The 27,638-nt window shown below is 32.7% G+C and overlaps 2 protein-coding genes across 2 annotated transcripts; both read right to left on the reverse strand.

Annotated features, from left to right (window-relative positions):
* Positions 1–693: 693 nt before the first annotated feature.
* Positions 694–17,864, reverse strand: LOC122586609 (probable metal-nicotianamine transporter YSL7). The gene is made up of 6 exons (XM_043758587.1): positions 17,268–17,864; positions 2,955–3,118; positions 2,721–2,818; positions 2,501–2,635; positions 2,025–2,214; positions 694–1,940 (listed from the first exon to the last, which is right to left on the reverse strand). The coding sequence occupies exons 1-6, from the start codon at positions 17,665–17,667 to the stop codon at positions 834–836; spliced, it is 2,094 nt and encodes a 697-aa protein (XP_043614522.1). The 5' UTR covers positions 17,668–17,864; the 3' UTR covers positions 694–833.
* A 4,908-nt stretch (positions 17,865–22,772) lies between these two features.
* LOC122587738 lies at positions 22,773–23,963 on the reverse strand. The gene has a single exon (XM_043759901.1). It carries the CDS (start codon positions 23,961–23,963, stop codon positions 22,773–22,775), a length of 1,191 nt encoding a protein of 396 aa, XP_043615836.1.
* Positions 23,964–27,638: the final 3,675 nt, after the last annotated feature.

Here is a 27,638-nt window from a genome sequence, read left to right on the forward strand (position 1 = left end):
CGGATTTATATATAAGGCTGCATGAAGATCACGACCGTCCACAAGTCGTCTAGGGATACGCGCCCATCTACCACCCTTAATTAGCTTTCAAATCAAATTAATTAGAGACGGTTTAAGGAAATTACAAGAAATACCCCTGAAGAATGCAACGACGCATATTACAATCCAACGCAATAACTGTATGTCAAACGTCATCACCTTGGACTGGGGGGCTTGATGACGTACCCCCACAGCGGTACGCAGGACCCAGCGCTACAACACGAAGGATTGTCCGTCACGAAGACTTCCACAGCAATATAACAAGATAAGAATTGTTCCTCTACAAAATCGGAATTCGGTCTTATCACTTCCGTTTGATAACTAGGAAAATTATATCCCGGACCTAAGACTTAGGAAACCCTTAGCGGCCTACTTGCTCTCCAAGAACACCTCCCCTATAAAAGGAGGATCATAAGACCTACTAAAGCCATTCGACAACACACACAGATCATATAAAAGGCTTCATTGGTATAAAGAGATCAACTCTACTATTCGGAAACCGCCAATAAACAATTCCAACCACCTCTAATCACCCATTGTATTAATCCCGGTTCGGTGCACAAAAAAGTGGGGATAACACTATTTACATTTCAGAGAAATTAAAGAGTTGCCCGTAATTGGAATACTCGCATATATTTATAGCCACGTACGTAATTCTACTTCAAGATGCATTTTGACCTTCAAATATATGAATACTATCAACATAAAATACATGACATGTTCTGTATATAGCAACATTTTACACTTTCTTCATACATGTATGAATATACTATCTATATTGCAATAAGATCCTGTTACGGACTTAGGAACTTGTCGACTCTAACATTAGTTGATCTCGAAAGAAACTTCATGCAAATAGGAGGCTTGACACCAGCCAAAGCGAGTATGGAACTTGGCAGTGTCCAAATTCCATCACCACAGATCAAACCGGAAGCAACAGCAGGCCCAAATGCAGCTGCTTTTGGCTTATTGATCTTGGACCAAATGAACAAAATCAAGCTGCCAACACACATGTCAATCGTGAAATATCCTCCTATGTAAAATGGAATTGCCATTGCCATTGGAATTGGAATAAACCTTGCTATATTCTTTCTTGCCGCATCTCTAATTCCATTCACGAAGATAGCAAATGCAAAGAATATGTAGCAAAGCATGAGGCATTTTTCAGGCAATGCTGAAACTCCTTCAACTCCCAAGATTGCCATGTTTCTGTAAATAAGAGCATATGGTGCGGGGTACTCAGAACCAGGAACTCCAAGATCATCAAATGCTTTGTAGAATAGCCAAAAGACGCATGGTGAGATAATACAACCCATTGCTGTTCCAATCACTTGGCTCACAAACATAGACCTGGGTGAAGCCAAGGTCATGTAACCAGTCTTGAAGTCTTGCATCAGATCAGAAGCGGTTGAGACTATGTTCATCATGACGCCACAAGCGGCTAAGCCCGCTAAAACACCACCGTGCTCCCCACCAGCCCATGCTCCAATTATGAAGATGGCTAGCTTTCCATAGGTTGATGCCAAGGACCAGTCAGTGAGTCCACACCCATAAGCGTTACAGAAGGCTAATACTGGGGCAACAACATAAATAGCAGCAATGTAGTACCACTCGAGTTGGTGGAAGATGTGTGGAAGAGTAGCGGCGGAGACAATAGCGATGGTTAGATAACCAGTGATTGCAATCCACATAGGAATTTGATCCTTGAGAAACAATCGAGTGCGTTTTTGGTCATCATAAGATAAAGAAGGAAGATCAGGTGAAGAATTACCACTAACAGGGATTTCCCCCGTGATTTGTTGTTGACTAAACTGACGATATAGGCCAAGTAAAGTGTGACCAAGGACTTTAATGAAGTTGTAGAGTCCGTCACCTAGGATCATGGCTATGCCGATGAACACCTGCAATTAGATATTGTATAAATTAAAGGTATGTTCACAAAATTGTAGGGCGGAATTAGGTATTATTGGCAGCAAGGAAATTACCCTGTAACCTTGCAAGCTGTGGAGACTACTCGATGGGATATCTGCAGGATACCAGTCACCCTTCTTTTCGTTTATAAGTGGCCACATCACACCCCAAGAAAGAATTGCTCCCACTAATAATGACACATTGATCAGATAGGGGCAGATCATGCCGACTCCAACATAAGTTGCTGAAAAGTCGAAATAAAACCTGATTTTAACACCCAAAAAAAGCGGAGCTTGTTAAACAACACAATTTCTTAGAATCGTATATGGAACTAACAATTGGAACACTAAAAACATATAGACAATCTATGGCCATTACTCTTTATCTGCATGGAATTTCTACAAAATCAGCAATGTCCTTTTACAGTTAAAATGACTTATTGTAAGCGATGATAGATAACCAAAACATATAATTTGTTAGAACGCACATTTACCAATTATAAGCTAAAATGTGTGTAGCATGCTTTTGTCCTGAGCAAACATTTGCATACCTGTTTTCTCGGGCCTTAAGGCCGAGTGATGGGAAGTTTATAAATCCACAGTCATCCCCACCTGTAAAGAACCACTGAAAAAATCCCCAAAGGAAACTGAAGGAGAAGAATTTTCCGAGGGTTCTGACTTGTTTCCTGTAGCCAAAATCATTATGGTTAGAAAATGGTGAGTTGTAGGGGACATAGTGTAGCATTTCATGAAGAAGATGGGTGGGTTTACTTGGCTAGCTTAGCACCCTGAGGAGTGTGGAAACTGTTAATAAGATGAGCAGTTGCAGTGCCACTTGGATAAATCAGTTTGAAATCAATAATCATTATCTGCAAGGAGTATGTACTATATAATTATTCAAATACTTACAATCCTTCAAATAGCTTCATTCAAAATATACAGATTAGTACTTTTGCAGTATAGTGTCTTTTTGTTATTTTCATAGTTGAAGAAATAGAATTGTACCTTGCGAAGAGGGACGACAGAAAACAGTCCAAGGAAGCTAACAACAAAGAGAAATGCAATCATCCATATAAGAGAAGGGTTCTTTATGTTTTGCGCAGAGTTTTCTTCTTTCGACTGTTTGGCGATAACATCACTCATGCCAAAAAGGTAACTACCAAAGCCTCCTTTAAAGGTTAAGAAAATGGTCATGTTTCATCCATTGCAATGAACTAATACCATTACATTCATTGCATATACAATAACTAGGATTATGAGTTGTGTTCTATACTCAAGATTGACTTAAAAATTTTCATTTATATGTTGCATACATTACTAAAGCTTATAATTTTCGAGGTTATAGATAGTAATTATATATATAACAATCCTAATTTAAACTACTACAGTGCAGCTCAGTTAGCTTTTATATAGCTTGGTTGGTTTATAGTTGGCTTGGTTGGCTAAATAAGGTAGGGATTTACAACTGCTTATGCACCTCATACAATACTTGAATGCAAGAAAATACTAGATAAGCTCTACAAGATTCTCTTGCCACATTTACTTATTTTCTTTTAATTTCTTGTCTCTATTTCTCTTTTATACACGCATAGACTCTCTTTGGTCTATTTCTTCTCTATCTTACACATAGGCACACATAAGTACAACAAAAAATAAATACTTATATATTCTTGATATAAGAAATGATTTTTGAAATGGTGATCGACGTTGCTGGGGAAAACGACTATGAACTTTGTAATTAACATCAAATCTATGCTTGAATACATATCCATCGAAAAAACATATACATATACCACATCATTCAAACCTAACCAAGCAAATCTAAAAACAAACCACCGGGATGAATCAATGCCGGAAAAAATCGCCGAGAATAGCTGCTACCATTAACCACCACAGGCTTCTTTTAATCTTTTACTTCTTCGCACCCACCACTAACCACCACAAACACCAAACTTACACAGATTTAAGAAGAGCTAAAAAAAAGTGACATTCTACCAACTGCTTCGTCTAACTCCGCCAAGCGCCGGCGATGACATGATTTCACTCCACCAAAAATTAGATTTGCTAAAAAATATATATAAGATCGATGTATAATAAATAATATGATGATGTGTTTTTGTTAGACGTAGATATAGAAGGAGAAATAATGCAGAAGAGGAAGAAGTATGCCAGTGAAGAGGTGGTCCACTGCGGTTGTCGCAAGAAGTTGCAGCGGCGGAATAGGGTGCTGTATTGAATGCATTATGACAATGATGTCGTGTTGGGTGGTTAGTTTATAGAAACAGAAGATGTAATGTAAGGGGAAATCGGGACTGGTTTTTTTACCCAAACAAACCGCTGGAGAAGCAAATAATCTTTAACCTTTAAACACAAAAGAAAATGAGAGCCTTGGAGAGTCAGAGAGGCAAATAAAATAATTTCGGTAGTACAAATGATGTGTAGGTTTGTAGACAAAAGCATGATAATTTCTAGATAAGTTACCCACAAACCACAGTTTTATAAAACTGGATGTGTAGGTAGTATGCAACGTATTGGATGAACTGCCACATTTCCACTTACCAAACAAATTTAAATTTTTATTTATTGGAATTAAAATATGTATATAATAAAAAAAATAACTTTCACTAATTTCAAAGGCTGCATAATTAAGGTTGCTGAGTTTGATCTATTTAAACTTTTATAAACTCCGACATTCCGTATTATATTAGAATACTATAAATTTAATATAACAAAATTCATTACATTCTGACTTTCATACTGGTTTTCATAACCATATAAACATTGAGAATTAAACATAATAATAATTTTAAAAAAAAACATTTCTATTAGTTGTTTATTAGTATTTTAAAAATGTTGTATTTGCTTATACATAATCTAGGTTCGTAACTTCGTATTATCATTTACTATATATACTTATGTATTTTTAATAAATTTGATACTGCGTCAACTAGGTAATTACCATAACAAAAATTATACTTTGTAAAAACTTAAAATCAAATTCTACGATACAATGTTCAATTTTGTTAACATTTTTGGACCCGCAGCGAAGCGCGGGGTGCTATAAGCCTATAACTAGTTATATAAAAATACATAAAAGTTATACACTACATCACTTCATTCTATGCAGTTTTTAAAAATGCGTAAAATTTTGTTAAGCTGTTAGCAATTTGAAACGTGTACAAAAAAGTCTATATTAAAAAGTACGAAAAAAACTTACAATTATTGAAAAGTGTGAAGAACAATATTATATTTGTACGTGCTTTTAAGTGTAAAGATCATTTATTCAGGTGATTTATACGCACTTAAAGATCATTTCTTTGCGGATGATTTATACGAAGTGCATATAAATCACCCGTGAAGAAATTATCTCCACATTTATAAGTTCATACAAGTATACAATTTGTAATCACGTATTAGTGTAAACATTTTTGTTCATAGATTTAAATGTGAAACATTTTTATTTTGTATGTGTTTATTGATGTAGATACTTTGTAGACATTTATAAATAAGAAGATTCAACAAAACTTTATGCACTTTTCAAAATTGTATAGAATACAATGTATAGAAATGACTATGTTGTAGTGATAGTACTTATTTTATTTCTTTGAGGTGGTTATGTTTAAATGTAGTCTTTGAGACTATCTTTTAACTGTAGCTCCTAATGCAAGGAAACAAAGATTCTTGATGAAGAAGTGTTTGGCGCCGGATTAGGGAGGGATGGGAAGGGGCTCGGTGCCGACTTCCAGGTAAGTATCTAGCAATAGTAATTCCTTTATTATGCAGATAATTGAGATATTAGATTTTAATTCGGATTCAAAATTAAGTCATGACTTTTTAATTAAGTCATTATCAAACACTACCTTAGTTAGGTTGTAGCTTTTATTAAAAATGATTTTATAATTTGAAAGAATGAAATAGCCTTAATTTGAATTTATACACCCATAGGGCCGATCACTTAAAAAAAGCAAGCAGACTTAGTTTTTTTTAATTAATTACATACTTAATTAAATAATGCTCTTACACACACATATATAGATATAGATAGTGGTAGATTGTTTAAATGGCTAATATTGTTTTTTATATTAGGTATATAAATATAAATATAAATATAAATTTTATAAAAGATTAATAATAAATGAATTGGGAGGTTTAAGGAACGTAATGATAATGATGATGTTACTGTAAAGGAAAGGATACGTAGTATAATTATAATTATAAATAATTTATGAATTGAAAGGATACGTAGATAGGGGTGTTAATTTGGTCGGGTTTTGGGGGAATAGAGTTATTCGGTTTTTTAAGAATTAGTAAACCGCCCATTGCCCAATCCATATATGTGGCCACCCAATCCAAACCACCCAAATAAAGTTTGGGTTATTTGGTCGGGTTTGGATTACCCAAATAAAAAAAGTTTTCAAGTTTTAATTTAATATATTTGAATAATCATGCAATCTGAATGTTAATGTACACCATTTTGTTTATTCATGATAAGGTTATTCAAATAACTACGTCTATTATTATTTTTTTGGATTAAATTATGAAAATAATTGAAGTTGTATTTATGTCATTTAAATTAGGTTATTATATTTTTATTAAACATTAAATGCTTAATCGGGTTCGGTTGGGGCCCAATTGAACCATTTAACAACTTTCTTAATCGGTTTTACCCGAACGCCAAACCAAATCCGAATAACCCAATCCAAATAGTACACAAGTCAAATGGATTGGGTTTATACGTAGATATATTGCTTGTAGATTGATTTAGACGTTTTTCTAATATTAAATAAAAATATTATATAATAAGGAGTGTACGTTTAATTTTATTTTGAAACTGGATGCAAGAATTCAATGAAAGAGTGTAAACAATGTATATGCAGTTGTCTTTGTCTACACACTGACCAAACAAAAGTGTAAACATGTTTAAACATTAAAGTAAGTAGACTTGTGAAGCATGCATATTCATATAGTCCAAATCTAATTCCAATTTCCAGCTCAGGTAATCAACAAAAAATTAATGAATTCCAAACCAACGAGATAATAACAACTTTATTAAATTTTAGGCATTTAAAATATTTAAAGCTAACTAGATTATTTTCTCGCATAATACACGGGATAAATATATTAAACTTTTATAATAGTAGTATTTATAGATAAAACATGTTGAAATAGGATAAAATTAAAAAATTATTTTGTATCAAAAAATATAGATAATGTTATATTTTTATATAATGATGTTGTAAAGTTAAATATTGAATAATGTCAGCTGGAAAATTATGATATTATTATTTAAAACTGATCTTATTGTATATGGTTTTGTAAGAATTATTTGTTATATCGTTAAATAATAATATAAAATTAAATATAAATAAAACATGTTTTTTGAAATGTTTTGTACCGGTTAACTTGATTTGTTTTAAACAGCCCCAATAATCCACCCCCATGTTTGAAGTGAAGGTGGTGGTGTTGCTTACCCAAGTTGTGTGAAATCTCTTTCACATGCTAATTTTTTAATCCATTAAAAACATGAGTGACCAATTATTTATTCAGTATAAATTAAACATAAAAAAGTTAGCATATGAGGGGTATTTCATCCAATTTATTTTTTTTTTTTTTGATGTAAATGCTTTTAACATGTAATTGTATGCAAGTATTAAGGATATTAGGTTAAAAAAATGAGAATAACTAAAAATATTGACATTTTAACATATCATTCTTAAAAGTGAATATTATTCAAAAGAAACTAAAATATAAATCTCACACTTTTATTTGGATAGATAGGATAATGTTATTTTTCTGTCCAAAAACAACATGTTTGTACTGGTAATATTTAGTAGTAAGTTTATATTTTACTTATATATTATATTTTTATTCTTTTATAAAACAAATCATCCCTCCTTTTTAAAAACGAGTAACAAAAAAGTTTAAAACACCCTCAAACAAACAACTACTCCATCCATCCATTTAAGTGATATCCAAAAATGTTCTCAATGAAATATTCGTAATTTATAAGATGCATCTTTCAACTCTTAAAGTAACTATAAATCTATAATATCCTCTTTTACATCAATTATTATTACATTAATAACCATACTACCGCCACCATCACAATGTCATCTCCGCCTTGTTTGGGTACCCTCCATTATTATATTTTAAAGGCTTAAACTCAATAAATGTATTGATTTTTATTTTTATTTATAATGTCTGGTTTTAATCATACAGTTACATGTTATTCAATTATATCATTGTATTTCTATATAAAAATCCCGTGACACACAAGATTATGTGAATGTTAATACAATTCATTTACTTGTTTAAAGTTCACAATAAAAAAATCATTAAAAAAATTATAATAGTTCATAATGTAGTTTTAAATGATCTAATTATTATTCTAAATGTTAGAGATCAATAAAATGATCTTGTTATAAAAGATACTTTATTACGATAATATACATTAGTACTGTATATATGCAACGTGAGATATTTTGATGATGAATGTCAAATAAATTCAAAAATGTATCTTCATAAGTACATAGAGGTTATTATGAGTAAAATGAGATGAATTAGCCTGTTTTTAAAAAAGTAAAAATAATTAAGTAGATTAAACTTTTGAAGTAAATCTTTTGGAAATAATTAAATAATCAAACGGAGTGTTATTTATTTAACTAAAGAAATTTAGTAAGAATTTTTAAAAAAAGAAGTTGAGTTCATCAAAATCATCTAAAGGTTATAATTAAAAGTGACTTTTCATCGAATGGTTTTGACTTTTTTATAAAATGATTTAGAGTTAAGTACTTTTTTCGTCCCTGTGGTTTATCATTTTATCACTATTCATCCTCGCCGTTAACTTTTGGCTAAAATCATCCCCATGGTTTGCATTTCGTCCCTGCCGTTATAACTTTGCCGTTAACCCCCTCACATGCAAGTCACGTGAGGGGCATTTTCGTCTTTTCACCCATTTAAGTGCAAAAATCGTCCTTGCGGTTTCTCATTTTTTCATTTTTCATCCTCTCCGTTAAAAAAAAATAAAAAAATAATGGTAACAACTTATCCAAACAAAACAAAAACTTATATATACATATATATATTTGAGAATTTACTCAATCACCTTCAAATGCAAACATGTATATACAATGTTTTAAATACAGGTATATACCGGTCGGTGTTACCGGCAATACCGGTATGGGGGTGGTACTCCGGTACAACTATTTCTGGCATTTTTGATATTTTTCGGTAATACCGTTCCGGTGTTATCATTTTTTATTTTTTAAAATTTTTTTAAAATTTTTTTTGTAATATTTTAATATTATATTTTTTTAATTTTTGAACTTTAAAACTTATACTTTATAATAAAGTTCCTTTTTGGTATTTTTTTTGAGTGAATAGTAATTATATTTTGACGATTGAGTTAATCTATAGTAATTTTTATAACATTTTTATAAATTAAACTAAATTAGTCATACCGCTGGTGTTAAATTACATCTTCATATGTATATATAGGTTTTTGATTTGATTTTGTTTTGGTTTTTTGATTAAATTCTTGTTTGGAGGTTTGTTAAAGATAAGGATGAAAAATGCAAAAACGATAAACCATAAGGACGAATTTTGCACTTAAGATGGATGAAAAGACATAAATGCCCTTGGGTTAATGGATCAAGGACGAAATGCAAACCACGGGGATGATTTTAGCCAAAAATTAACGGCGAGGACGAAAAGTGATAAAACGACAAACCACATGGACGGAAAAAGTACTTAACTCAACAATTTAAGTGGCTCTTTTATAATTATTGGAAGATACAATGTGAGCATTGTTCACATTCAATTATTAACATATTAAAGAAGATAATGATGTCTCAAGTATTCCAATTGCTAACTTGTACTCAAGGCAAATTAATATGTAATTAATGAACTCGATATTATATTAAAAGATTAACTAATTTAATAACTGTTTAATAATTGTTTTTGTAATGTCGCTGAATGTTCGAAATTTTTTTTAATAATTGTTTATTAATTCAATAGAAAATATATCTAATCATTTATATATATACATATATTTTGTTGGTAAAGTGAGTATAGAGAAAAAAAAATATAACCATTTAAATTCATCACCAAAACAATCTTGGTAGTATATATATTTAATGAGTAACTTTTACCTTTGAAAAAGACTTGAGTTTATCTCTCAAAAATTTGATTACCTCCGGACATGAGCCCTTCGTGCGGAAGCTTCGTTACGTGTTGCCGTATGTATAATCATTTGGAGGGGTATATCATTTTATCATGTACTTGTAATTTTGTATAATAACTTGTAAAATTAAGAATTAATAAACAATTTTTAGTTCCGCTAAATTGGACGGCTGTATCACTGTATGTGATACAAAATAGTAATTGACAACACTATTATAAGAAAATTCAATATTTTGACTTGAAATTTCAGCAAGTTATTTTTATCACTCTAAACTATTTGGATTTATCTGTAATTTATTTATAAAGAAGTCTTAAATTCCCATTTCTATTACCCCATATAAAAAAAGAAAAAAAAAAGTGTTGTCCAAAATATGTAACTTTAATATAATATAAATTTTGCTAAACCAAACTATAAAGGTTTTTTTTAATTAAGATAGAATGAAATAATTATAGACTTAACATAAGATTCAGAGGGTGTACTTTTGATATTAAAAGATACAATTTCTTTATACACGTTAAATGTTGTCCTAAAAGCTTCATTTAGCATTTTTTCATATAATATTTAGCTTGTAAAAAGTTATTTTATCTCTGCAGATAATAATACCTTAGACTTTTCAAATAAAACTCACAATACTTAATTAAAAGTAAATTAACAAAACTAATAGTAATCAATAAACATAAATTATAGATGGACAAAAAAAAAATAATTGAACGTGCACCATTTTTTGCAACCATTTATAGCTTTTAGCTAAGCAAAGATTTCTATATAAAGAGAAAAAAAATGATAAGAAAGACCGTGATTCGATACAGTGAGAAAATATTTGACACATCAATTAGTGGTTTATATACTGTATATTTCTTAATTTGTTGATAATTGAATTACGCAGTGATATTGACTTTTGATTAAAGGTACAGAGGCTACATGTTGATCTTGATCCGATAATCACTAATAGTATTAAAATAATTAAAAAGCTAAAAAAAAATAATTGAACGTGCACCAGACACTATCAAGTAGACTTTGTATAAAGTCATTGGATTATCTAATTTGAACCACATGATCGATATCCCTCATTCACGCCTATTTTGGTCCCCAACCCCGACATGTTACATACCAAGATCGTTCCAATAAATTTAGACAATTTAATTTTCTATGTCAAAAGACTCTTTATTATTCTTAATATTTTGCTTTATCTCTTACGAGAGTAAATACCCGCGCGTTGCGGTGGTGAGATGATAGGTTGATAGTTAGGTCATAGAGTGTGATATGTCATAAAATGTGATTGGTCATATGAGTTGATATGTCATAGAGTTTGATAGACAAATGTCTTAGCCGCACGGGCTCCGTCATCGGATTTAAAAATTCGTGGAAAGTATATCGGATGACATTTCTAATGAAAGAGCATGAAATTTTAAGAGCACTCATATAATTTTTATAATTTAAGGATATACAATTTTTGAGATAAAACTTTTTGAATGAATATGAGGAATAAATGATTTATGGAGGAGAGAAAAAAAAATGATTGGTTGAGATTTGTTGAGAAAGAAAATGTATTATAGTTATTTTAAATAAATATAAAATAGATAGAAGAAACATTTTGAAGAAATACCTAAAATCAATATTGAAAATTTAAATTAAATGTTAAAAATTTAGAGAAAATATGTTATATAATATAGTATAGATATTTAGACAAAATTTATTTTGAAAAGAGTATCATTATTATTATTATTGTTATTTTGCTTTTAACTCTTATATATCGGTTAAGATCAAATAAAATGGATGCTTTATCTCTTAGTAACCAAATGAATGGTTAAGATAAAAAAAAAATGGATGGTTGAAATTTATTTTTGATTTTACATAAATATTAGTTTACGAATAAACATTTACTAGATTGTAGACCCGTGTTCAACACTGGACACGGAATTTACGATATTATCAATATTAGATCTTCATATATTTAAGTCCTAAAGGCTTATAATTTTGAAGAAATACGGTCTTCAGTGGTATATTTTGCAAGTTGTAATACAATAATAATAGGTTCATCACTGTCATTATTAGTCTAGACATATTGATGGAAGTGTTTGTCATAGTCATTCCACAAGACACAAACTATATATAATAGTTTCTCCATTATAAAATATTTTGAAACCAGATGTACTCATAATGTGATATTATTATGAAAGATAATTAAGAATTAAAATATAAACATATTTGTGATCCTATACTTGACATTCAAGTATATGTATTTAATCATGATGTGCGTTCATAACACGCATAGGTTTATTTTCAATCACTTGTTCTATGATAATATGATAACAATTAGGATTGTTTTTATATTCTTTGATAAAAATTAGGACTCTTAATTTGAGTGACAACTGTAACTTTAAACATTAAAATGCAAAACTAATATACAAAAAGGAGATAATTATGTACCTTTTTTATTGAGAGATAATTGAATCTTGAATGAAGTTTATATTGATTTGGATTTAAGATTCAAGTAACCCTCTGTCGTAAATTATGTTTGGTTCTAGGATCGTCTCATCTCATGTGATTCCTATTGTGTTTATGATAATGATGTTGTATATCTTTATTTGTTATTATGTTCGGGATATGTATCTAGATTTCACATTGTATTTACATCATCATAATTCAATTTGATGAAATCGAACGATGTGATTAGTTAATAAGTCATTAGTTCAACTGTCTTATAGTATATATTAAGATACTACCTATATAAACAAACTACCTCATCCCCCATTCAACTCTCTACCTTTGAATTATCTAATATACCCTTTACATATTACTTCCACACACCTTATCCCTGAAATTCCGAGATTACCCTTAATAATCTATACTACCTATATAACAAACTACCTCATCCCCCATTCAAATCTCTACATTTGAATTACCTAATATACCATCTACATTTAAACTACCTCCACACACCTTATCCCTAAAATTACGAGATTACCCTTAATAAAAAAAAACCCTACAATTACCTAAAACCCCTATTGTTATAAAATCTCCATTAACTCTAAAATTATTGCTGAAGGTATTGCTACGGATAAGAAAAAATTTATAACTCATGAAATTACGAACCAATTATGTCCTTTGTATATTCGTATTAAATTTTAATCTTTGACTATTTATTTTTTTTAATTGCCTTGGTCTCCTCCCCTACAATTGTAAGTGGTTATTTTTCATAGTTAGTGTTTGCACTTCTTTATTTTTTGCACTTAATCCGCAACTTATTTTTAGAATGATATATACGGTTAGATCCTGCATTAACGCATCTCATGAATGTAAACTGAACGTTATAAACCGTTACAGTATCTAAAGCGTTATAGACCGTCGCCGCTGCAACGCGCGGACACCACTTTAGTTTCACATAAATATATACAATATTTTTTTTTTTGTTTAATATAAATTAATCACAATTTAATTATATGCGAAGTATGTATTGAACTGAAAATTGAATATGTTCGAACATTTATGAAGAAAGAGACGAATTAGTTTAAAAGTGATCATTTCATGCTACTACTTGCGGGAGAGACACCTAGAAATTTCATTCAAAGAAATTGGCTTGTGGTGATTCATGTGATGTTATTAAAGCACATATAACTACTCATAAATGATATACAGAAAACTAAACAAGCAAATTAAAAAAGTAAAATGAGAATTCCATAGTTAGTATAAAGATTTTTTTTTTTCTTTTTTTCTCTAAAAATAACAATGTTAGTAGGGACAATAGACACTTATTGATTTTTTCCAGGTAAAGTTAATCCATTTGATAAAAATATAACCTGCCAAGTAGAAGATAAAAAATTCAAAGGGAAATGATAAATCTACAATATTTATTAGCCATTTATAACAAACGTACAAATTTTACTGTAAAGTGTATAACTGTATAAAGGAGACATTGTTGTAAATGGTTAATACATGTTGTAACTTTATCACTTTCCAAAATTCAAACTCCCTTTTTTGGTATACGAATATAGAGTTAAACAAAACTTATTTAATTTCTTATTCACGCAAATCTAAAAAACGTCTTTTTATGCATACTTTTAATTCTTTAATTGATTGGAGTTAAGAAATTTATTTCTTAAAACTTTTTATGCATATAACTTGGATACACTTATACACTATATACATTAAATTACAAGATGTAATAGTATTTAATATTGTTATTTTATTGAAGAGTAATCTAGGTCTACAAAGACATTAAAATAGCTTGCGACTATATTCCAAGATTGAAATATATATATATATATATATAACTCTTTTCTCCGGTAAGAGATATATAAGTGAGCTTTTTTTCCTATAAGTTAAATTATATGGTTTAGTTTTTGGTTAATTGTTAAGATTTGTAATAAGCTTAGCTAATTACATATATATTTTCTATATATATACAAAAATAAAAATTAAAAATCGAATTTCTTTGATAGGAACCGTTTGATCTCATGTACCGAATAGGTATCCACATAAACCCAGCAGGGATAGTGTCAAGGTAATTCAACCACTTAAATTAAATTTTGCTTCTGGCAAGATTCGAACTCAGGTTGCTCCTAGAAAGTGGCAACTGATGACCAACTCTTCTACTAAGAGTTATAAAAAGCTTTATGTACAATTTAGTGGTTTACAGAAGCTTAAACTTCATGATATATTAAACAAAGTAGTAAAATAAAGAGCAAGGAACGCTTTTGTACCAAAAACGAACATTTTTGTGCTAGGTGATTCAGAAGAAATCGCTTAAAGTGTGCGCTTCATGTACAGGGACAACTTATTGTCGCCTAAGGCGATGAGAAACGTTTTTATTTCCGCCTAGCGCTTAATCACCAAAAATATACAATTAATGAAGATGTTTTATTTTTATAATTTCTTATAAATATAAAAATGAAGATAGGGCAGCAAACCGAAGACGTACAACCACGGTCTCCTCTCCTTTCCGGTCGAGCTAGTTTTTATTCATTCTTTTAAATATAAAAGGCTTGATGTATTCTCTTAATAAAAAAAAATATAATATATTGTTATTTAATTTACATCTGTCTATAGTACTTTTATATCATGTTACATACATAAAAAGTATCCATGTGCAATATTAATCAACTGTCTATCGTGACTTTTAATTCTGTCAACAAAAAAATGTAAAAGTAATATGTTCGTCATTTTTAGAACTTTCATTTACGTTTGTTAAAAAGTAATATCATCAATCATGGTAAGATTCAATTGAGAACAATTCACATATGAACATAGATAATATTAAATATAATTTGATATGTTCATATGTGAATGAATATATTCATATATACTATCACATATGAATATCAAGTTATAATACAGTGGTTCTCATGGTTCTTCTAATTTAAATAGTTCTCACATGCACTTTTACCCATCATATATATATATAGGGAAAAAAGAATATAAGACTGTCCGACACCTAAGCTCAAGTATGTAACCCCTCACATACTACAATAATATTTTATATTTCCTGTTTAATGAATAAATGTATGGACCCCATGATTTTTATGGATTAAAAAAACAATAATGTGTAAACATAGATACCCGACAACCTTATATTCTCATCCTCATATATATATAGGGGTTGTGTATTGTAAAACAAGTATTAAAGTAAAACAAATAAGACAAGATCTTGACCATTAGATCATGGTTAAATTGATGCACGATGATTCACGAAGCAGTTGATACAAAATGATTTTCATGATGCACGGTGATTTTTAAAGAAGAAAAATCTATTGTTTTATTTGTTTTACTTTAATACTTGTTTTATTTTACTTAAAACCTATATAATTACGTGTGAAAAATAATATATTAAATCGAATTATAAATCACTATTTCGGATTATCAACTGTATTTTAGTCGAATCACAAACTAACTTTTGTGTAACATTTTCTTAAAAAAGGCTGGAGAACTTTTATAGTTTTATATAGTAGTAAAGAAGTAAGCCGTATTTTACAAGGGAGATCTTGGGATTGAGTCTTGACAAAGACAAATTTGAGATAATCAAAGAATTATTAACTTGTTAAGATTCACTTAGACATTAGAGGTATTAGTAGGTACCAAACAAGGAGGAGGATTCCTTCAAGTTTCTTCAACTTGACTAGTCAAGTTGCGAGGATCTTGACCTTTGGATGAAAATCAAGGGTCTAGATTCAATGATACTTATTTAATCTTAGCCCTTTCAATCAAGAGTCAAGATCCTCCCAACTTGACTAGTCAAGTTGGGAAAACTTGAAGAATCCCATTCCACCAAATAATACATGTGATCAAGAGTTTCACTTTTTTTTTATATATCTATACTTCTATATTTCTATACTTCTATACTACTATATAAAAATTATAACCACTACGTTGAAAGTTTACATAAATGGGACATGCGAATTGACCAAAATACCCTTAATGAATTAAATTACCATCAAATCTTAATATTAAATTACACCATTAGTCCATTATATTAAAAAAATATCTCTACTAACCCCTCTAAATCAAATATTTTTACCTACACCAATAGATGTCACCATCACCGACTCGCAACCGCATTGCGCGGGTACCATGCTCGTAAAGATAAAAATAAAGATAGAGTAAATATTATACTAAAATTGTTTAATGCCAATACTAAAATGTAAAAGGTTATAATCAAATCCCGTGACTAGCGGTTGGATTATTAGGCACCAAACTCGCATCCTCTTTCTCTTTAATTCATTTTGTTACACCTTTAGCAAAAATAAATTACTCGTATTTCCTAATCTTGAAACTGTATTGTCCGGTAAAGTAGTGACATTTCTATTTTAAGTTGCACTTAATATTTGATAGTAAGACTGGTGTCAGGGATGAATTAGTTTCCTCATCGGTTACCATAAAATTAAATCGACGTCATTAGGATGTCTTTATCGGTGCATCGATTTAAAGCATAGGCAAAACCACACTATTGTTAGAGGTAGCTCGAGCTACGGATATGTATCAAAAAACAAGGGTCACTAATGACTAATGAAAGTTAGAAAAAAAAAAAAAAAAAAAAAAAAACAAGCAATAAGCCAATAGGATCAAACGGTTCCTATCAATTTACCATTTTTTTTTAAATCTGAATTTAATTCAAGAGGTGAAAAGAAAAAGAGAGGTACCAGAAAAAGCGATGCCGGAGGTAGCAACAACACAAGTCTGAATAACAGTATTCTCTTGCCTAGTAAAAGGCTGTTTCAACATCCCAGATTTATCCAAAAACTTAGTCCATGTTTTAACAAAGAAGAAACCCAAAAGTCCAGCAGAAACATTTAAAGAAGGAATAATTCCAGTTGTTAGATTTAGTTTCATGACAATGAAAGTGAACATGATTCCCAATATGAAACTAACAACAAATGCTCGAACTGTCAACTGACTTTGCCACACAGGAACCTTCTTGCTCTCGAATATTCTCTCTATCGATTCCACCTTCCCTTCCTTGTTACCATCATGATCATTATCATATTCTTGTTCTTGGTGATGTTGTTCAATGTTTGATAGTGATGTACTTTCTGTTGTCATTTTTATTAAAATTTTCAAATAGTGTTTTTTTGTGATTGAATTGGGGCTGGTGGTGTTTATCTTTGGCCTCGATATATGGGAGGAGAAGATTGGTTTTTAAAAATTCATTGTCTCATTTCATTTGTTTTGAATGAGGTAATTCAAAGTGCTTGGATGGGGGCATGTCAGTGGTAATAATATAGTTGGCCAAATTGAAGTGGGGGAATGGAATACGGAGTGACAGCGGGGACTTTAGATATTAGTATGTGTGAAACCGTTGAACAATTATTTCGGCATATTGTTTACGCAAAAGAGAAATGATATATAAATGATACGAGAATGTAACTAACTATGACTCAATAGTTATGTATGTTAGAATATGATCACGTAAAATGATCATATGTCCAGAAAATATTTAAGCCTACGGGGTCACACCTCAACGTGAATGTAACTATAATTAATTAATATATTAAATGTAATTTATTAATTAATTTGATCACGAAAAACTAACGAAGGTCCGTTAAAAGAGTTAATAGTTAACGATACTTAACTAACGGACTTAACGAAGGAGAGTTGGAATTAGGTGAAACGAACAAGACTCGAAAACCAATTAACACGGAAAACTTGGAATTTTTATTTTTATTTTTTACACACAGACTAATACTCCACAAACTAGTCTACAACAGACTAATACTCCACAAATAAGTATACAACAGATTAATACTCCACAAATAAGTCCACAACAGACTAATACTCCATATACTTCTGCACAAACCCATTTCGACCCAAAAATTCATTTCCACATATTAACAACTAGTAAATCTAATCACAAACACATTTACAAACTTGTTAAAACCTACCACAATACAACTAGTCCATCAACAACCAGAATTCGAAAAACGTTTGACCAAGCATAACCATAAACAAATGTACCAAGACATGACCATGAACAACCAAATATACCAAGAGCCAAAGTCAAGAGGGATTACTAAGTATCTATACAAAATGATCCATTCTTCATGAATGGCTATACCTTTAAGTCTTCCAAAGAAACCTTAACTTCAAACTCAAATAAACAAACCTAGTTCCTTCTTCCGGAACCACCTATCAAAATGGTAAACAACTAAAAAGTAAGCGAATGCTTAGTGAATAAACTTGCATACAAATATATATACGAAGGATGACAAAAACACAAAAGACTATTGCATGTAGCCAATGATACCGTCATATCATCACTTACATACTCACTTTTGCGCTAACAAAACATACATGGATCCATATACGCTAAACAATAATCAAAGAGGTTCTTATGCCTCATCTCAACTCAACTATGGGGTTCTTAGGCCCCGGCCTCAACATTAGGCCCTAACGCCGAATCGATTACCACATACGGAATCCACCATCATATGGTAATCGACTCAACGCACATTTAAGAGTATGCAAGAGTAACAACAATCAAGAATGCCACAACAAGTGCAAAGCTTTCAACCTAACAAATCAACACAATATGCATAAGACTTGATTCACAAAACTTGGCTAGCTCACATAGCCCCTAACAATTCACTAGCATTCCTATCCATTCAACTCATTCTCTTTGAGTTGGCTCAAACCCAATTTCTTTTACAAAACTCTACCTTTCAAAATGATCAATCACAATTATCTATCATTTTGCTAAAAATCTCATTTTACCACCATCATGTGGCCAATTCATCTTTTTGCTCAAAAATATTGATGATATGAGGTACAAATCATACCTTAAATAAATGGTGTAGATGGAAAAGAAGTATAAAGCGGCTGAAGAAAGAAGAAGCAAAATGGTTTTTGATGATTTAAGGAAGAAATAATAAACAAAATCACACCTAAAGTCTTAATGACTAGCCGAGCCAGTTCCGAGCCGAATTCCAGCCATTTCCTAGCCAAGTCTCAACCGTATCCCAGCCAGATTCCCAGCCAAATCCGAGCCATATCTCAGCCGATCCTAAGTCACATTCTCAGCCGATCCTAAGCTATTTCCTAGCTAGTGATACGCCTTCCTTTGTGATACGCTTATAAATATAAATATAAATATATTTATGCAAGTAAGGTAGGATAGGATGAGAGGTGTTTCCCTTATCTTAAAGACGAACTTTCTCCCCTCCAGACTCTCCTCAACCTTTAAGAAATCCTTTGCCGTTGGGAATAAGCCTCAGGCATAAATGCTCAATCCTATTACCAAGGGAACATAAAAAGTATATTATTATAATTCGAGAATGTTTTATTCCTCGTACTGACATTCTAATTCATGGGTTAGGCCCATTTATGACAACGGCCCAAAATACAATGTTACCCTAATTGGTACAGTCTATAAATACCCAATGATTGGATGTTAAGATCATTCAATATTCATTCAATTTCAATATAAAATATCAACATTCATTCATATACGTTCTCTCTCAAAATCTATTAAATAATCATCAATATCATCAATATTTAATATCCTCCATAGATTGATACATCTCTATGGGAAAATCATCATGCACCTTAGATTTTTTTAAGAGTTTATTAGGTTTGCACTCTTTTTGAGGAGATCTTGATGATTTTCATGGTTAAACCCACTTTTTGATTGAGCTCTACATCTCATGCTCAAACAAATATCAAATTCTCATTTTAACCATAAGGATCACTAACTACTCAATCATTAGTCTTCCTAAACCCAAAACCTAACCCATTTTTCATTGAGTCACTTTTACACCAACAAAGTCATTAGGTAGTTCAACCTACCATTTTCATCAATATTTCAATAGCTAGTGAAAACTCAACTTTCTCATAAATCAAAATCATCACATGATCTTATCAAATTCATAATCATACTCAACACATAACTCAATGACAAACTAGGTTATCTAAGGAATTGGGGAAAAATTACCATTATCCAATATCTATCAAAAACCCCCAAATTGGTTCTCTCCATGAACCCTAAATCAAAAGAAAGATAAAAACTAATTTAGGGGAAATCAATACCTCACAACAAGAAGCTAAAACAAGACTTAGATGGAAAATTCTTCTCCCCTCCTTTTTCTCCCTTGAATTTCCGGCCACCACTATCAACACCACAAACCCTAACTTTTCAATTTAGGTTGATTATCATTGTTATTTGGAAGAATTTGATTAATTAAGATAAACACTCTTTAAGAATTGAAATCACACTACTAATTTCCTTCATTTTTCCTTCTTGGATTTGACCATACACCATCACCACACACACTATTAATTTCAATCTTTTCAATTTGAAGATGAAAGAAAGATTATTGTTAGTTGTTATTTTATAATGATTCTAAAATTAAGTTGAAATGGGGTATGAATTGAAAGGGAATTTAGATAAGAAGGTAGGAGGAATCAATGAAGGAAAAAGAGAAAATGGGTGAGTCATAACAAGTACATGGCTGTCACTCCTCCTGAGTGCCACGCCTCAAAACACTTTTTGTGGGTATTTTACCCGCTATCTGCTAAAGTTCCAACTAAATTAACCCCCGACTCAAAAATAAAATACTAGGAACTTAATTTAATGTCAAAACTACAAAAAGGGGTTAATTTATTTATCTTTAAAATCTTGGGGTGTTACAACTCTCCCCCACTTGGAATGGATCACGACCTCGTGATCCGCGCTATAACCCAAGACAATAATACACAAGAAGTCATTCTCGGACTCCCTAGTGCAAATGCACATCCTCGTAAGCTTTCACAGTATCTTACACATCCTTATTGTTTTATTTGAACTCTTCTAAGTCCTCATTCTATTATGACCGAGGTCCTGCAACTCAATTCAACTCATTGTCGGCTTCGATTTCTTTCAAGGCACCTAGGTAGCGTTATTGTCAAGACACTTTCGAAGATGTGGCACGTGAAAATGATAGAGTAAACACCCGAAAACTTATTGATAAATTCTAAACGATACACAACCTTACCAACTCTAGTCGTGATTTCTTCATTATCGACCATTTAGTCACAGTTTACACCTCCCGTATTCGCAATGCATACTATCGACATTTACATAAAACTTCTCCTTGCATAAACTTTCCAACACCTCTGATGAATAAATCTCATAATTGGCTTGTTCTGGGATGAAAGAGTATAACTTCAATGAGAAAGATGAAGGGTTCGTAAAACATGACTGACGAACACGATTCTTAAGCTTCATGAAAATTTACATAATCGTCAATAAATCTAGGAAGGAATGATAGAGATTTCAAAATGACTAAAACAAGAGCGAAGAACAGCGTTAGTAATGTCTTCAATGCACACCTTATGCACATTTTTAGTTCATGATAACTCAAACAAAGGTTTATATTGGAAAGATGTATGTAACTCCTCGTCATTGGCTTGTGTAGACCATTGATTCTTGACCACAAATAGTCGTTCTTGCTAGCCACCTTGTTGAACTTGCTATAATCGGTATGCGTTCCCTAGCTACTATCCTTCATTAAACGAAAGGAAAAAGACACACCCTATTGAAATTACTAAGATGAACGAAGTCTTTGTAAACAATTCTTGAACTCTTTTCATTACTCCTTGTATTTACATTGAAGTCTCGCGATAGAGGGATTGACAATGGGGATATTTTCCCGAATTAAATCAATAGGAGGTTTCACTTGCCGTTCGGAAAGGATGCCCGTCAAGTCCTTGGATGAAACATTGACAAATGCATAGACGTGAAGGCTTACTTTCAATAAATGAAGATTTCTTTTCAACATCGAAATTATGAGCAAAATAGGTTTGACAACTACGAAATAAACAATGACGGCACGAGCAAAGTACAACGGTAAAGAACGCTCCCTTCGATTGTCAACCAAAGTTCCACTTTTAAAATCCTTAAATTGCACCGCCTCTTCATTACACCCACAACTCAACATTTTAAAAATTCCACCGGTTCACACCTATTACTACATCAATTTCTTGATTTGTAACACGACACCGGATAGGAGCTTCAATGCGGGAATAATATGACTCAATCTAGAGACAACAAGCGACTGATTAGACTCCAAGAATTGAAATATCTCGTATACGGACATTACTCCTCAGGAGTGTACATGAGACCACATTATTAACATTTTCATTTTACTTTAAAACGAGTTGAAAGACCTACCTTGTTAGTTTCCATAAGCTCGAGCATTCCTTCTTTCCACTTCCTTTCTCCTCTCCTTTTGCCTTTCTTCTTCGGTTAGTGTGGGACAAGAACTCTTCATGTGTCCCCCTTCAAAACATTTAAAGCATATGATTGACTTCTCCGACCCTGCCTTGCAATCTTGACTCATATACCCTACCTGTCCACAATTATAACATCCTTTCATTGACGCTTTGCACACACTCGGATGGTTCCTTTTGCATTGTTGGCAAAAAGGAAGGTCGTTCCTTGCGAACCCTCTACTTGAACCTTCAACTTGCCTAGGCTTCTTGTTTGGGGAGTTACTAATCTCAATCTTTCTTCTCGGGCCTTCTTCATCAACTCGAGTTTGCTCGATTTCATGGTCCCGAGCTACATCTGCCAACATGGAGAAAGACTCCATTTGTCGAAGACTTATCTTCTCCCTTATATCCTTCCTCAACTTCATGTAGAATTGCTCCTTGAGCAAATGATTGTTTCCAAGAAACTCCTGAAAAAATTGTGCTTTATCCAAGAATTGGGCGAGAAATTCATTCAAGCTTAAGCTCCCTTGACAATCGTTGAGGAATTCACTTCTTATTTTAGTGACTTCAGCCTTCGACCTATACTCCTTGAAGAACATTGTCTTGAACTCGGGCCATTCCACCCGTTCCATAGCTTCCTTCTTCACCGTCAACAAACCATCCCACCATCGCTTCTGACTATTACGAAGCATGCCTACTGCAAATACCACCTTAAGATGCGAAGGACATTGGCTAGTGCGAAAGGCTCCTTCAATCTCCGATATCCATCTTGTGCAAACTATAGGGTCACGATCACCATGATACTCAGGTGTGTGACATACTTCAAAATCCCTAAACGTGAAATTCTTCTTGTAACCCTTCTCCCCCGTCGCTTCCACCTCTCTTTCGTCTTCGGTCTTTTTACCCTTAACTTCACCATCCTGTTTCTCGAATTCTCGTTGCACATTCAGTGCCACCTCTTCTCGAATCATTTGAGCTATATGATTGTTCATAGCCCCTTCCATAGTTTCATTCAACCTTTTAAGTAGAACGGGGGTGTACTTTTCTAACGCTCTCCCTATTTGGTCGGAGATGTCCATACTATTTTCGGGAAAGATTACTTCTTCCTCGTTGCGTCTATCGTGTTCTTCCTCTTCATGATGTTGATCCGTCATACTATAATAAGAGTAGATATAATTGATTTAAACATACGCAACCTATCTCTCTCTACGAATCATGAGCCAAAACTTATAACTTTATACTAAACCGTCCCAAGGTTTGATGCCGTTAGATTATGAAATTGTTAGTATTTCAACCACAATAAGGCCGACTTCTTATTGTGCTTTAAATACTAGCAAGTGGATAAACTAGCATCATCAAACGCATCTTTCGGTCCCATATAAAATTTCGGTCACCTAAGGTCAAGTCTCAACTAAGGTTTAAGTCTAGGCACTCTCTACACGAGGGAATACCTAAATCCCTTAAACCTTGCTCGTCACTTACCTTTTGAGTGTAATCATTTCTAGCAGATCAACTGATGAAATGGTTGCATGTCAATTGGATCCTAGCCTTAATGAAATTAATTGTTTATTTTATAAACATTGGGTAATTAATTTCTTAAGGATTTATTATCGAAAATACTGATTTTTGAACTTAATTTGTTTTGTAGAAGGCAATGAATCCCTCCACAAACACCAATACTTTTCGGCAAAAGTTTGAAAGAAAAATTCTTTCTGGACAAAACTCAAATGATCTCATTCATAGACCGAGAATGGTTCTAAATAACTATGAAGTCCTTGATGAGGAGAGATCAGTTGTTCCAAGAATTAGTGCTGCAACTAATGAGTTGAGTGCAACCGATACCGCGTTTGGAAGGCAATAATTGTATGAATTGCATAAAGCAGTTTTTAGCCTACAACACGAGCAAGGAACACCGGTTAGACCTCATATACTAAAATTGAAAATGTATTTTGAGGAATTGGAAAAGCTGAATAATGCTTATGTTCCTCTGATTATGATTGGAATAATTGTCAAGTCACTTTCTAAGGATTTTCAGAATTTTGTGAGCAACTATCATTTACATGGCACGGTTAATATCGTTACTGAACTCCATGCTATGATAATTGAGTATGAAAAACAACTTCCAAAGAAATTTCCAACACCCCAAGTTCTTGCAAACAAGGGGGGGAGTCCAGAAAAGAAAACAACCAATCGCCAAGGGCAATGAAATGCCTCAAACGAAAAAGGGTACAACGGCTAAAGACCAGAGCTGTCATCATTGTAATGAAGTCGGGCACTGGAAGAGGAACTGTCCTAAGTATCTTGCCGAGTTGAACGCGAAGAAGAAGAATACTAGCGGCGCTAGTACTTCAGGTATCTTCACTATTGACTTATTTTCCTTAACTAAGCGTAAATCGTGGGTTTATGACACTGGCTGTGGAACTCATATCTGTAATGAATTTCATGGGCTTAGGAAAAGGAGGAAACTGAAGCCCAGAGCTTTGCAGTTGATCGTGGGTAATGGTCTACCAGCACCTGTTGAAGCAATTGGAGAATTTCATTTAGTTCTTCCTTCCGGTTTAATTATTGTTTTAGACAATTGTCATTATGCACCTTCTATTACTAGAGGTGTTATTTCAGTTTCTTTGTTGAAAGACAACGAATTCATTAATGTTTTTAATGATATTGGTATTTCAGTTTCTAAAAATAATGTTCATTATTTTGATGCTATTGCTTATGATGGTATTTATGAAATTGATATGCGTGATTGTGTTTCAAATAATTCAATGTATAATGTTAGCAAAAGAGCCAAGACGGACTTGGACTCTACCTATCTTTGGCACTGTCGTCTTGCACACATTGGCAAAAATTGCATTGAAAGACTTCAACGTGAAGGAATCTTAAAATTACATGATGAATCATTTGATAAATGCGAGTCATGTGTTTCCAGCAAGATGTCACGAAAACCCTTTAAGCATTCACCAGAAAGGGCTAAAGATCTTCTTGGACTCATTCATACCGGTGTTTGCGGCCCATTTAGACATGTATCAAGGAAAGGAGCTAGCTACTTCATAACTTTTACGGATGATTTCAGTCGTTATGGTTATGTTTACTTGCTTAAACAAAAACATGAAGTCTTTGAAACATTCAAAGAATTTAAAAATGAAGTAGAAAATCAACTCGGTAAAATCATCAAGATTCTTCGTTCGGATCGAGGTGGTGAATACTCAAGCCAAGAGTTTAAGGATTATCTTAAAGCATGTGGAATTGTCCAACAGCTTACTCCTCCATATACTCCTCAGCATAATGGAGTGTCTGAAAGGAGAAATCGAACCTTGCTAGACATGGTGAGATCAATGATGACCCGTAAAACTCTCTCATTTTCATTTTGGGATTATGCTCTAGAGACTGCTGTACGCATTCTCAATATGGTTCCAACCAAGAAAGTTGACAAGACACCGTACAAATTATGGCATGGTGATGTCCCTAATTTGTCTTACTTAAGAGTCTGGGGATGTGAGGCACTTGTGAAGCGTGATACGCCTGACAAACTGTTCGTGCATCTTTGTCGGATACCCTAAGGAAACAATGGGTTACGACTTCTATGATCCCGCCAAAAACATTGTTCGTGTTGCTCGATATGCTGAGTTCTTTGAAAGAAATTAGTTCAAAAGAACAGTGGGAGGGTTGTAGAACTTGATGAGACTCAAAAGGAAGATGTGTTACCTTCTGAAACTCCTAGCAATCATCAACTTGGGGGGGGGGAAATGTTCAAAGTGATGAACCTCAAGTCGATGATAATGAAGCGATTCCACTTCGTAGGTCCGAAAGGACAAGACGTCCTACCGAAAGACTATGTCTGATGGTAGAAGAAGACGTTGTTGGAGATCTCGATGAGCCTCCGAATTTCAAAGCTGCATTATCAGATCCGGAATCTGACAAATGGCTTGAAGCTACGAAGGTGGAAATGAAATCCATGGAAGACAATCAAGTCTGGAGCTTGGTTGATCTTCCACAAAATGCTCAAACTGTTGGGTGTAAGTGATCTTCAAAAAGAAGACGGACATGGATGGAAATGTACACACCTATAAAGCTTGTCTCGTGGCGAAAGGTTATACTCAATGTTTCGGTGTTGATTATAATGAGACCTTTTATCCGGTTGCGGACATTAGAGCTATTAGGATACTCTTAGCCATAGTTGCGTATTACGATTTTGAGATATGGCAAATGGATGTTAAGACTTCCTTCTTAAATGGTTACTTGGATGAAGAAGTCTATATGGATCAACCGGAAGGTCTTATTGATCCAAAACATCCCAACAAAGTATGCAAGCTTCAAAGGTCCATTTATGGACTAAAGCAAGCATCAAGAAGTTGGAATAAACGGTTTGATGAAGAAATCAAAAAGTTTGGTTTTGTTCAAAATCCCGATGAGCCATGTGTATATCGCAAAGCTAGTGGGAGTAATGTTACTTTCCTTATCTTGTATGTCGATGACATATTAATCATAGGAAAAACACATTCCAATGATGCAAGATGTTAAATCCCATCTTGGAAAGTGTTTTGCCATGAAAGATTTAGGAGAAGTGGCATTTATTCTTGGTATCAAGATCTACTGAGATAGATCAAGGCGATTAATTGGACTAAGTCAAAGTGCTTATATTGATAAGATCTTGAAGCGATTCAAGATGGAGAATTCTAAGCGTGGGTTTATACCTATGCAAGAAGGACTTAGTTTATCTGTCAAACAAGGTGCTACTACGCCTAGTGAGGTGGAGCGTATGAGTAGAATTCCATATGCTTCGGCTGTGGGATCTATTATGTATGCGGTTAGATGCACTAGACCCGATG

The sequence above is a fragment of the Erigeron canadensis genome, chromosome 2, assembly GCF_010389155.1.
Source record: "Erigeron canadensis isolate Cc75 chromosome 2, C_canadensis_v1, whole genome shotgun sequence".
NCBI lineage: Eukaryota > Viridiplantae > Streptophyta > Magnoliopsida > Asterales > Asteraceae > Erigeron > Erigeron canadensis.

What these genes read in the sequence shown, in the direction of transcription:
- LOC122586609 (XM_043758587.1), bottom strand. Translation starts at nt 17,667, where the DNA reads ATGACAACAGAAAGTACATCACTATCAAACATTGAACAACATCACCAA. An exon ending in CAGGGTGCTAAGCTAGCCAA is followed by an intron (nt 2,636 to 2,720) that starts GTAAACCCACCC and finishes TTTTGGCTACAG; the next exon opens with GAAACAAGTCAGAACCCTCG. An exon ending in ACAGCTTGCAAGGTTACAGG is followed by an intron (nt 1,941 to 2,024) that starts GTAATTTCCTTG and finishes ATCTAATTGCAG; the next exon opens with GTGTTCATCGGCATAGCCAT.
- LOC122587738 (XM_043759901.1), bottom strand. Translation starts at nt 23,963, where the DNA reads ATGACGGATCAACATCATGAAGAGGAAGAACACGATAGACGCAACGAG.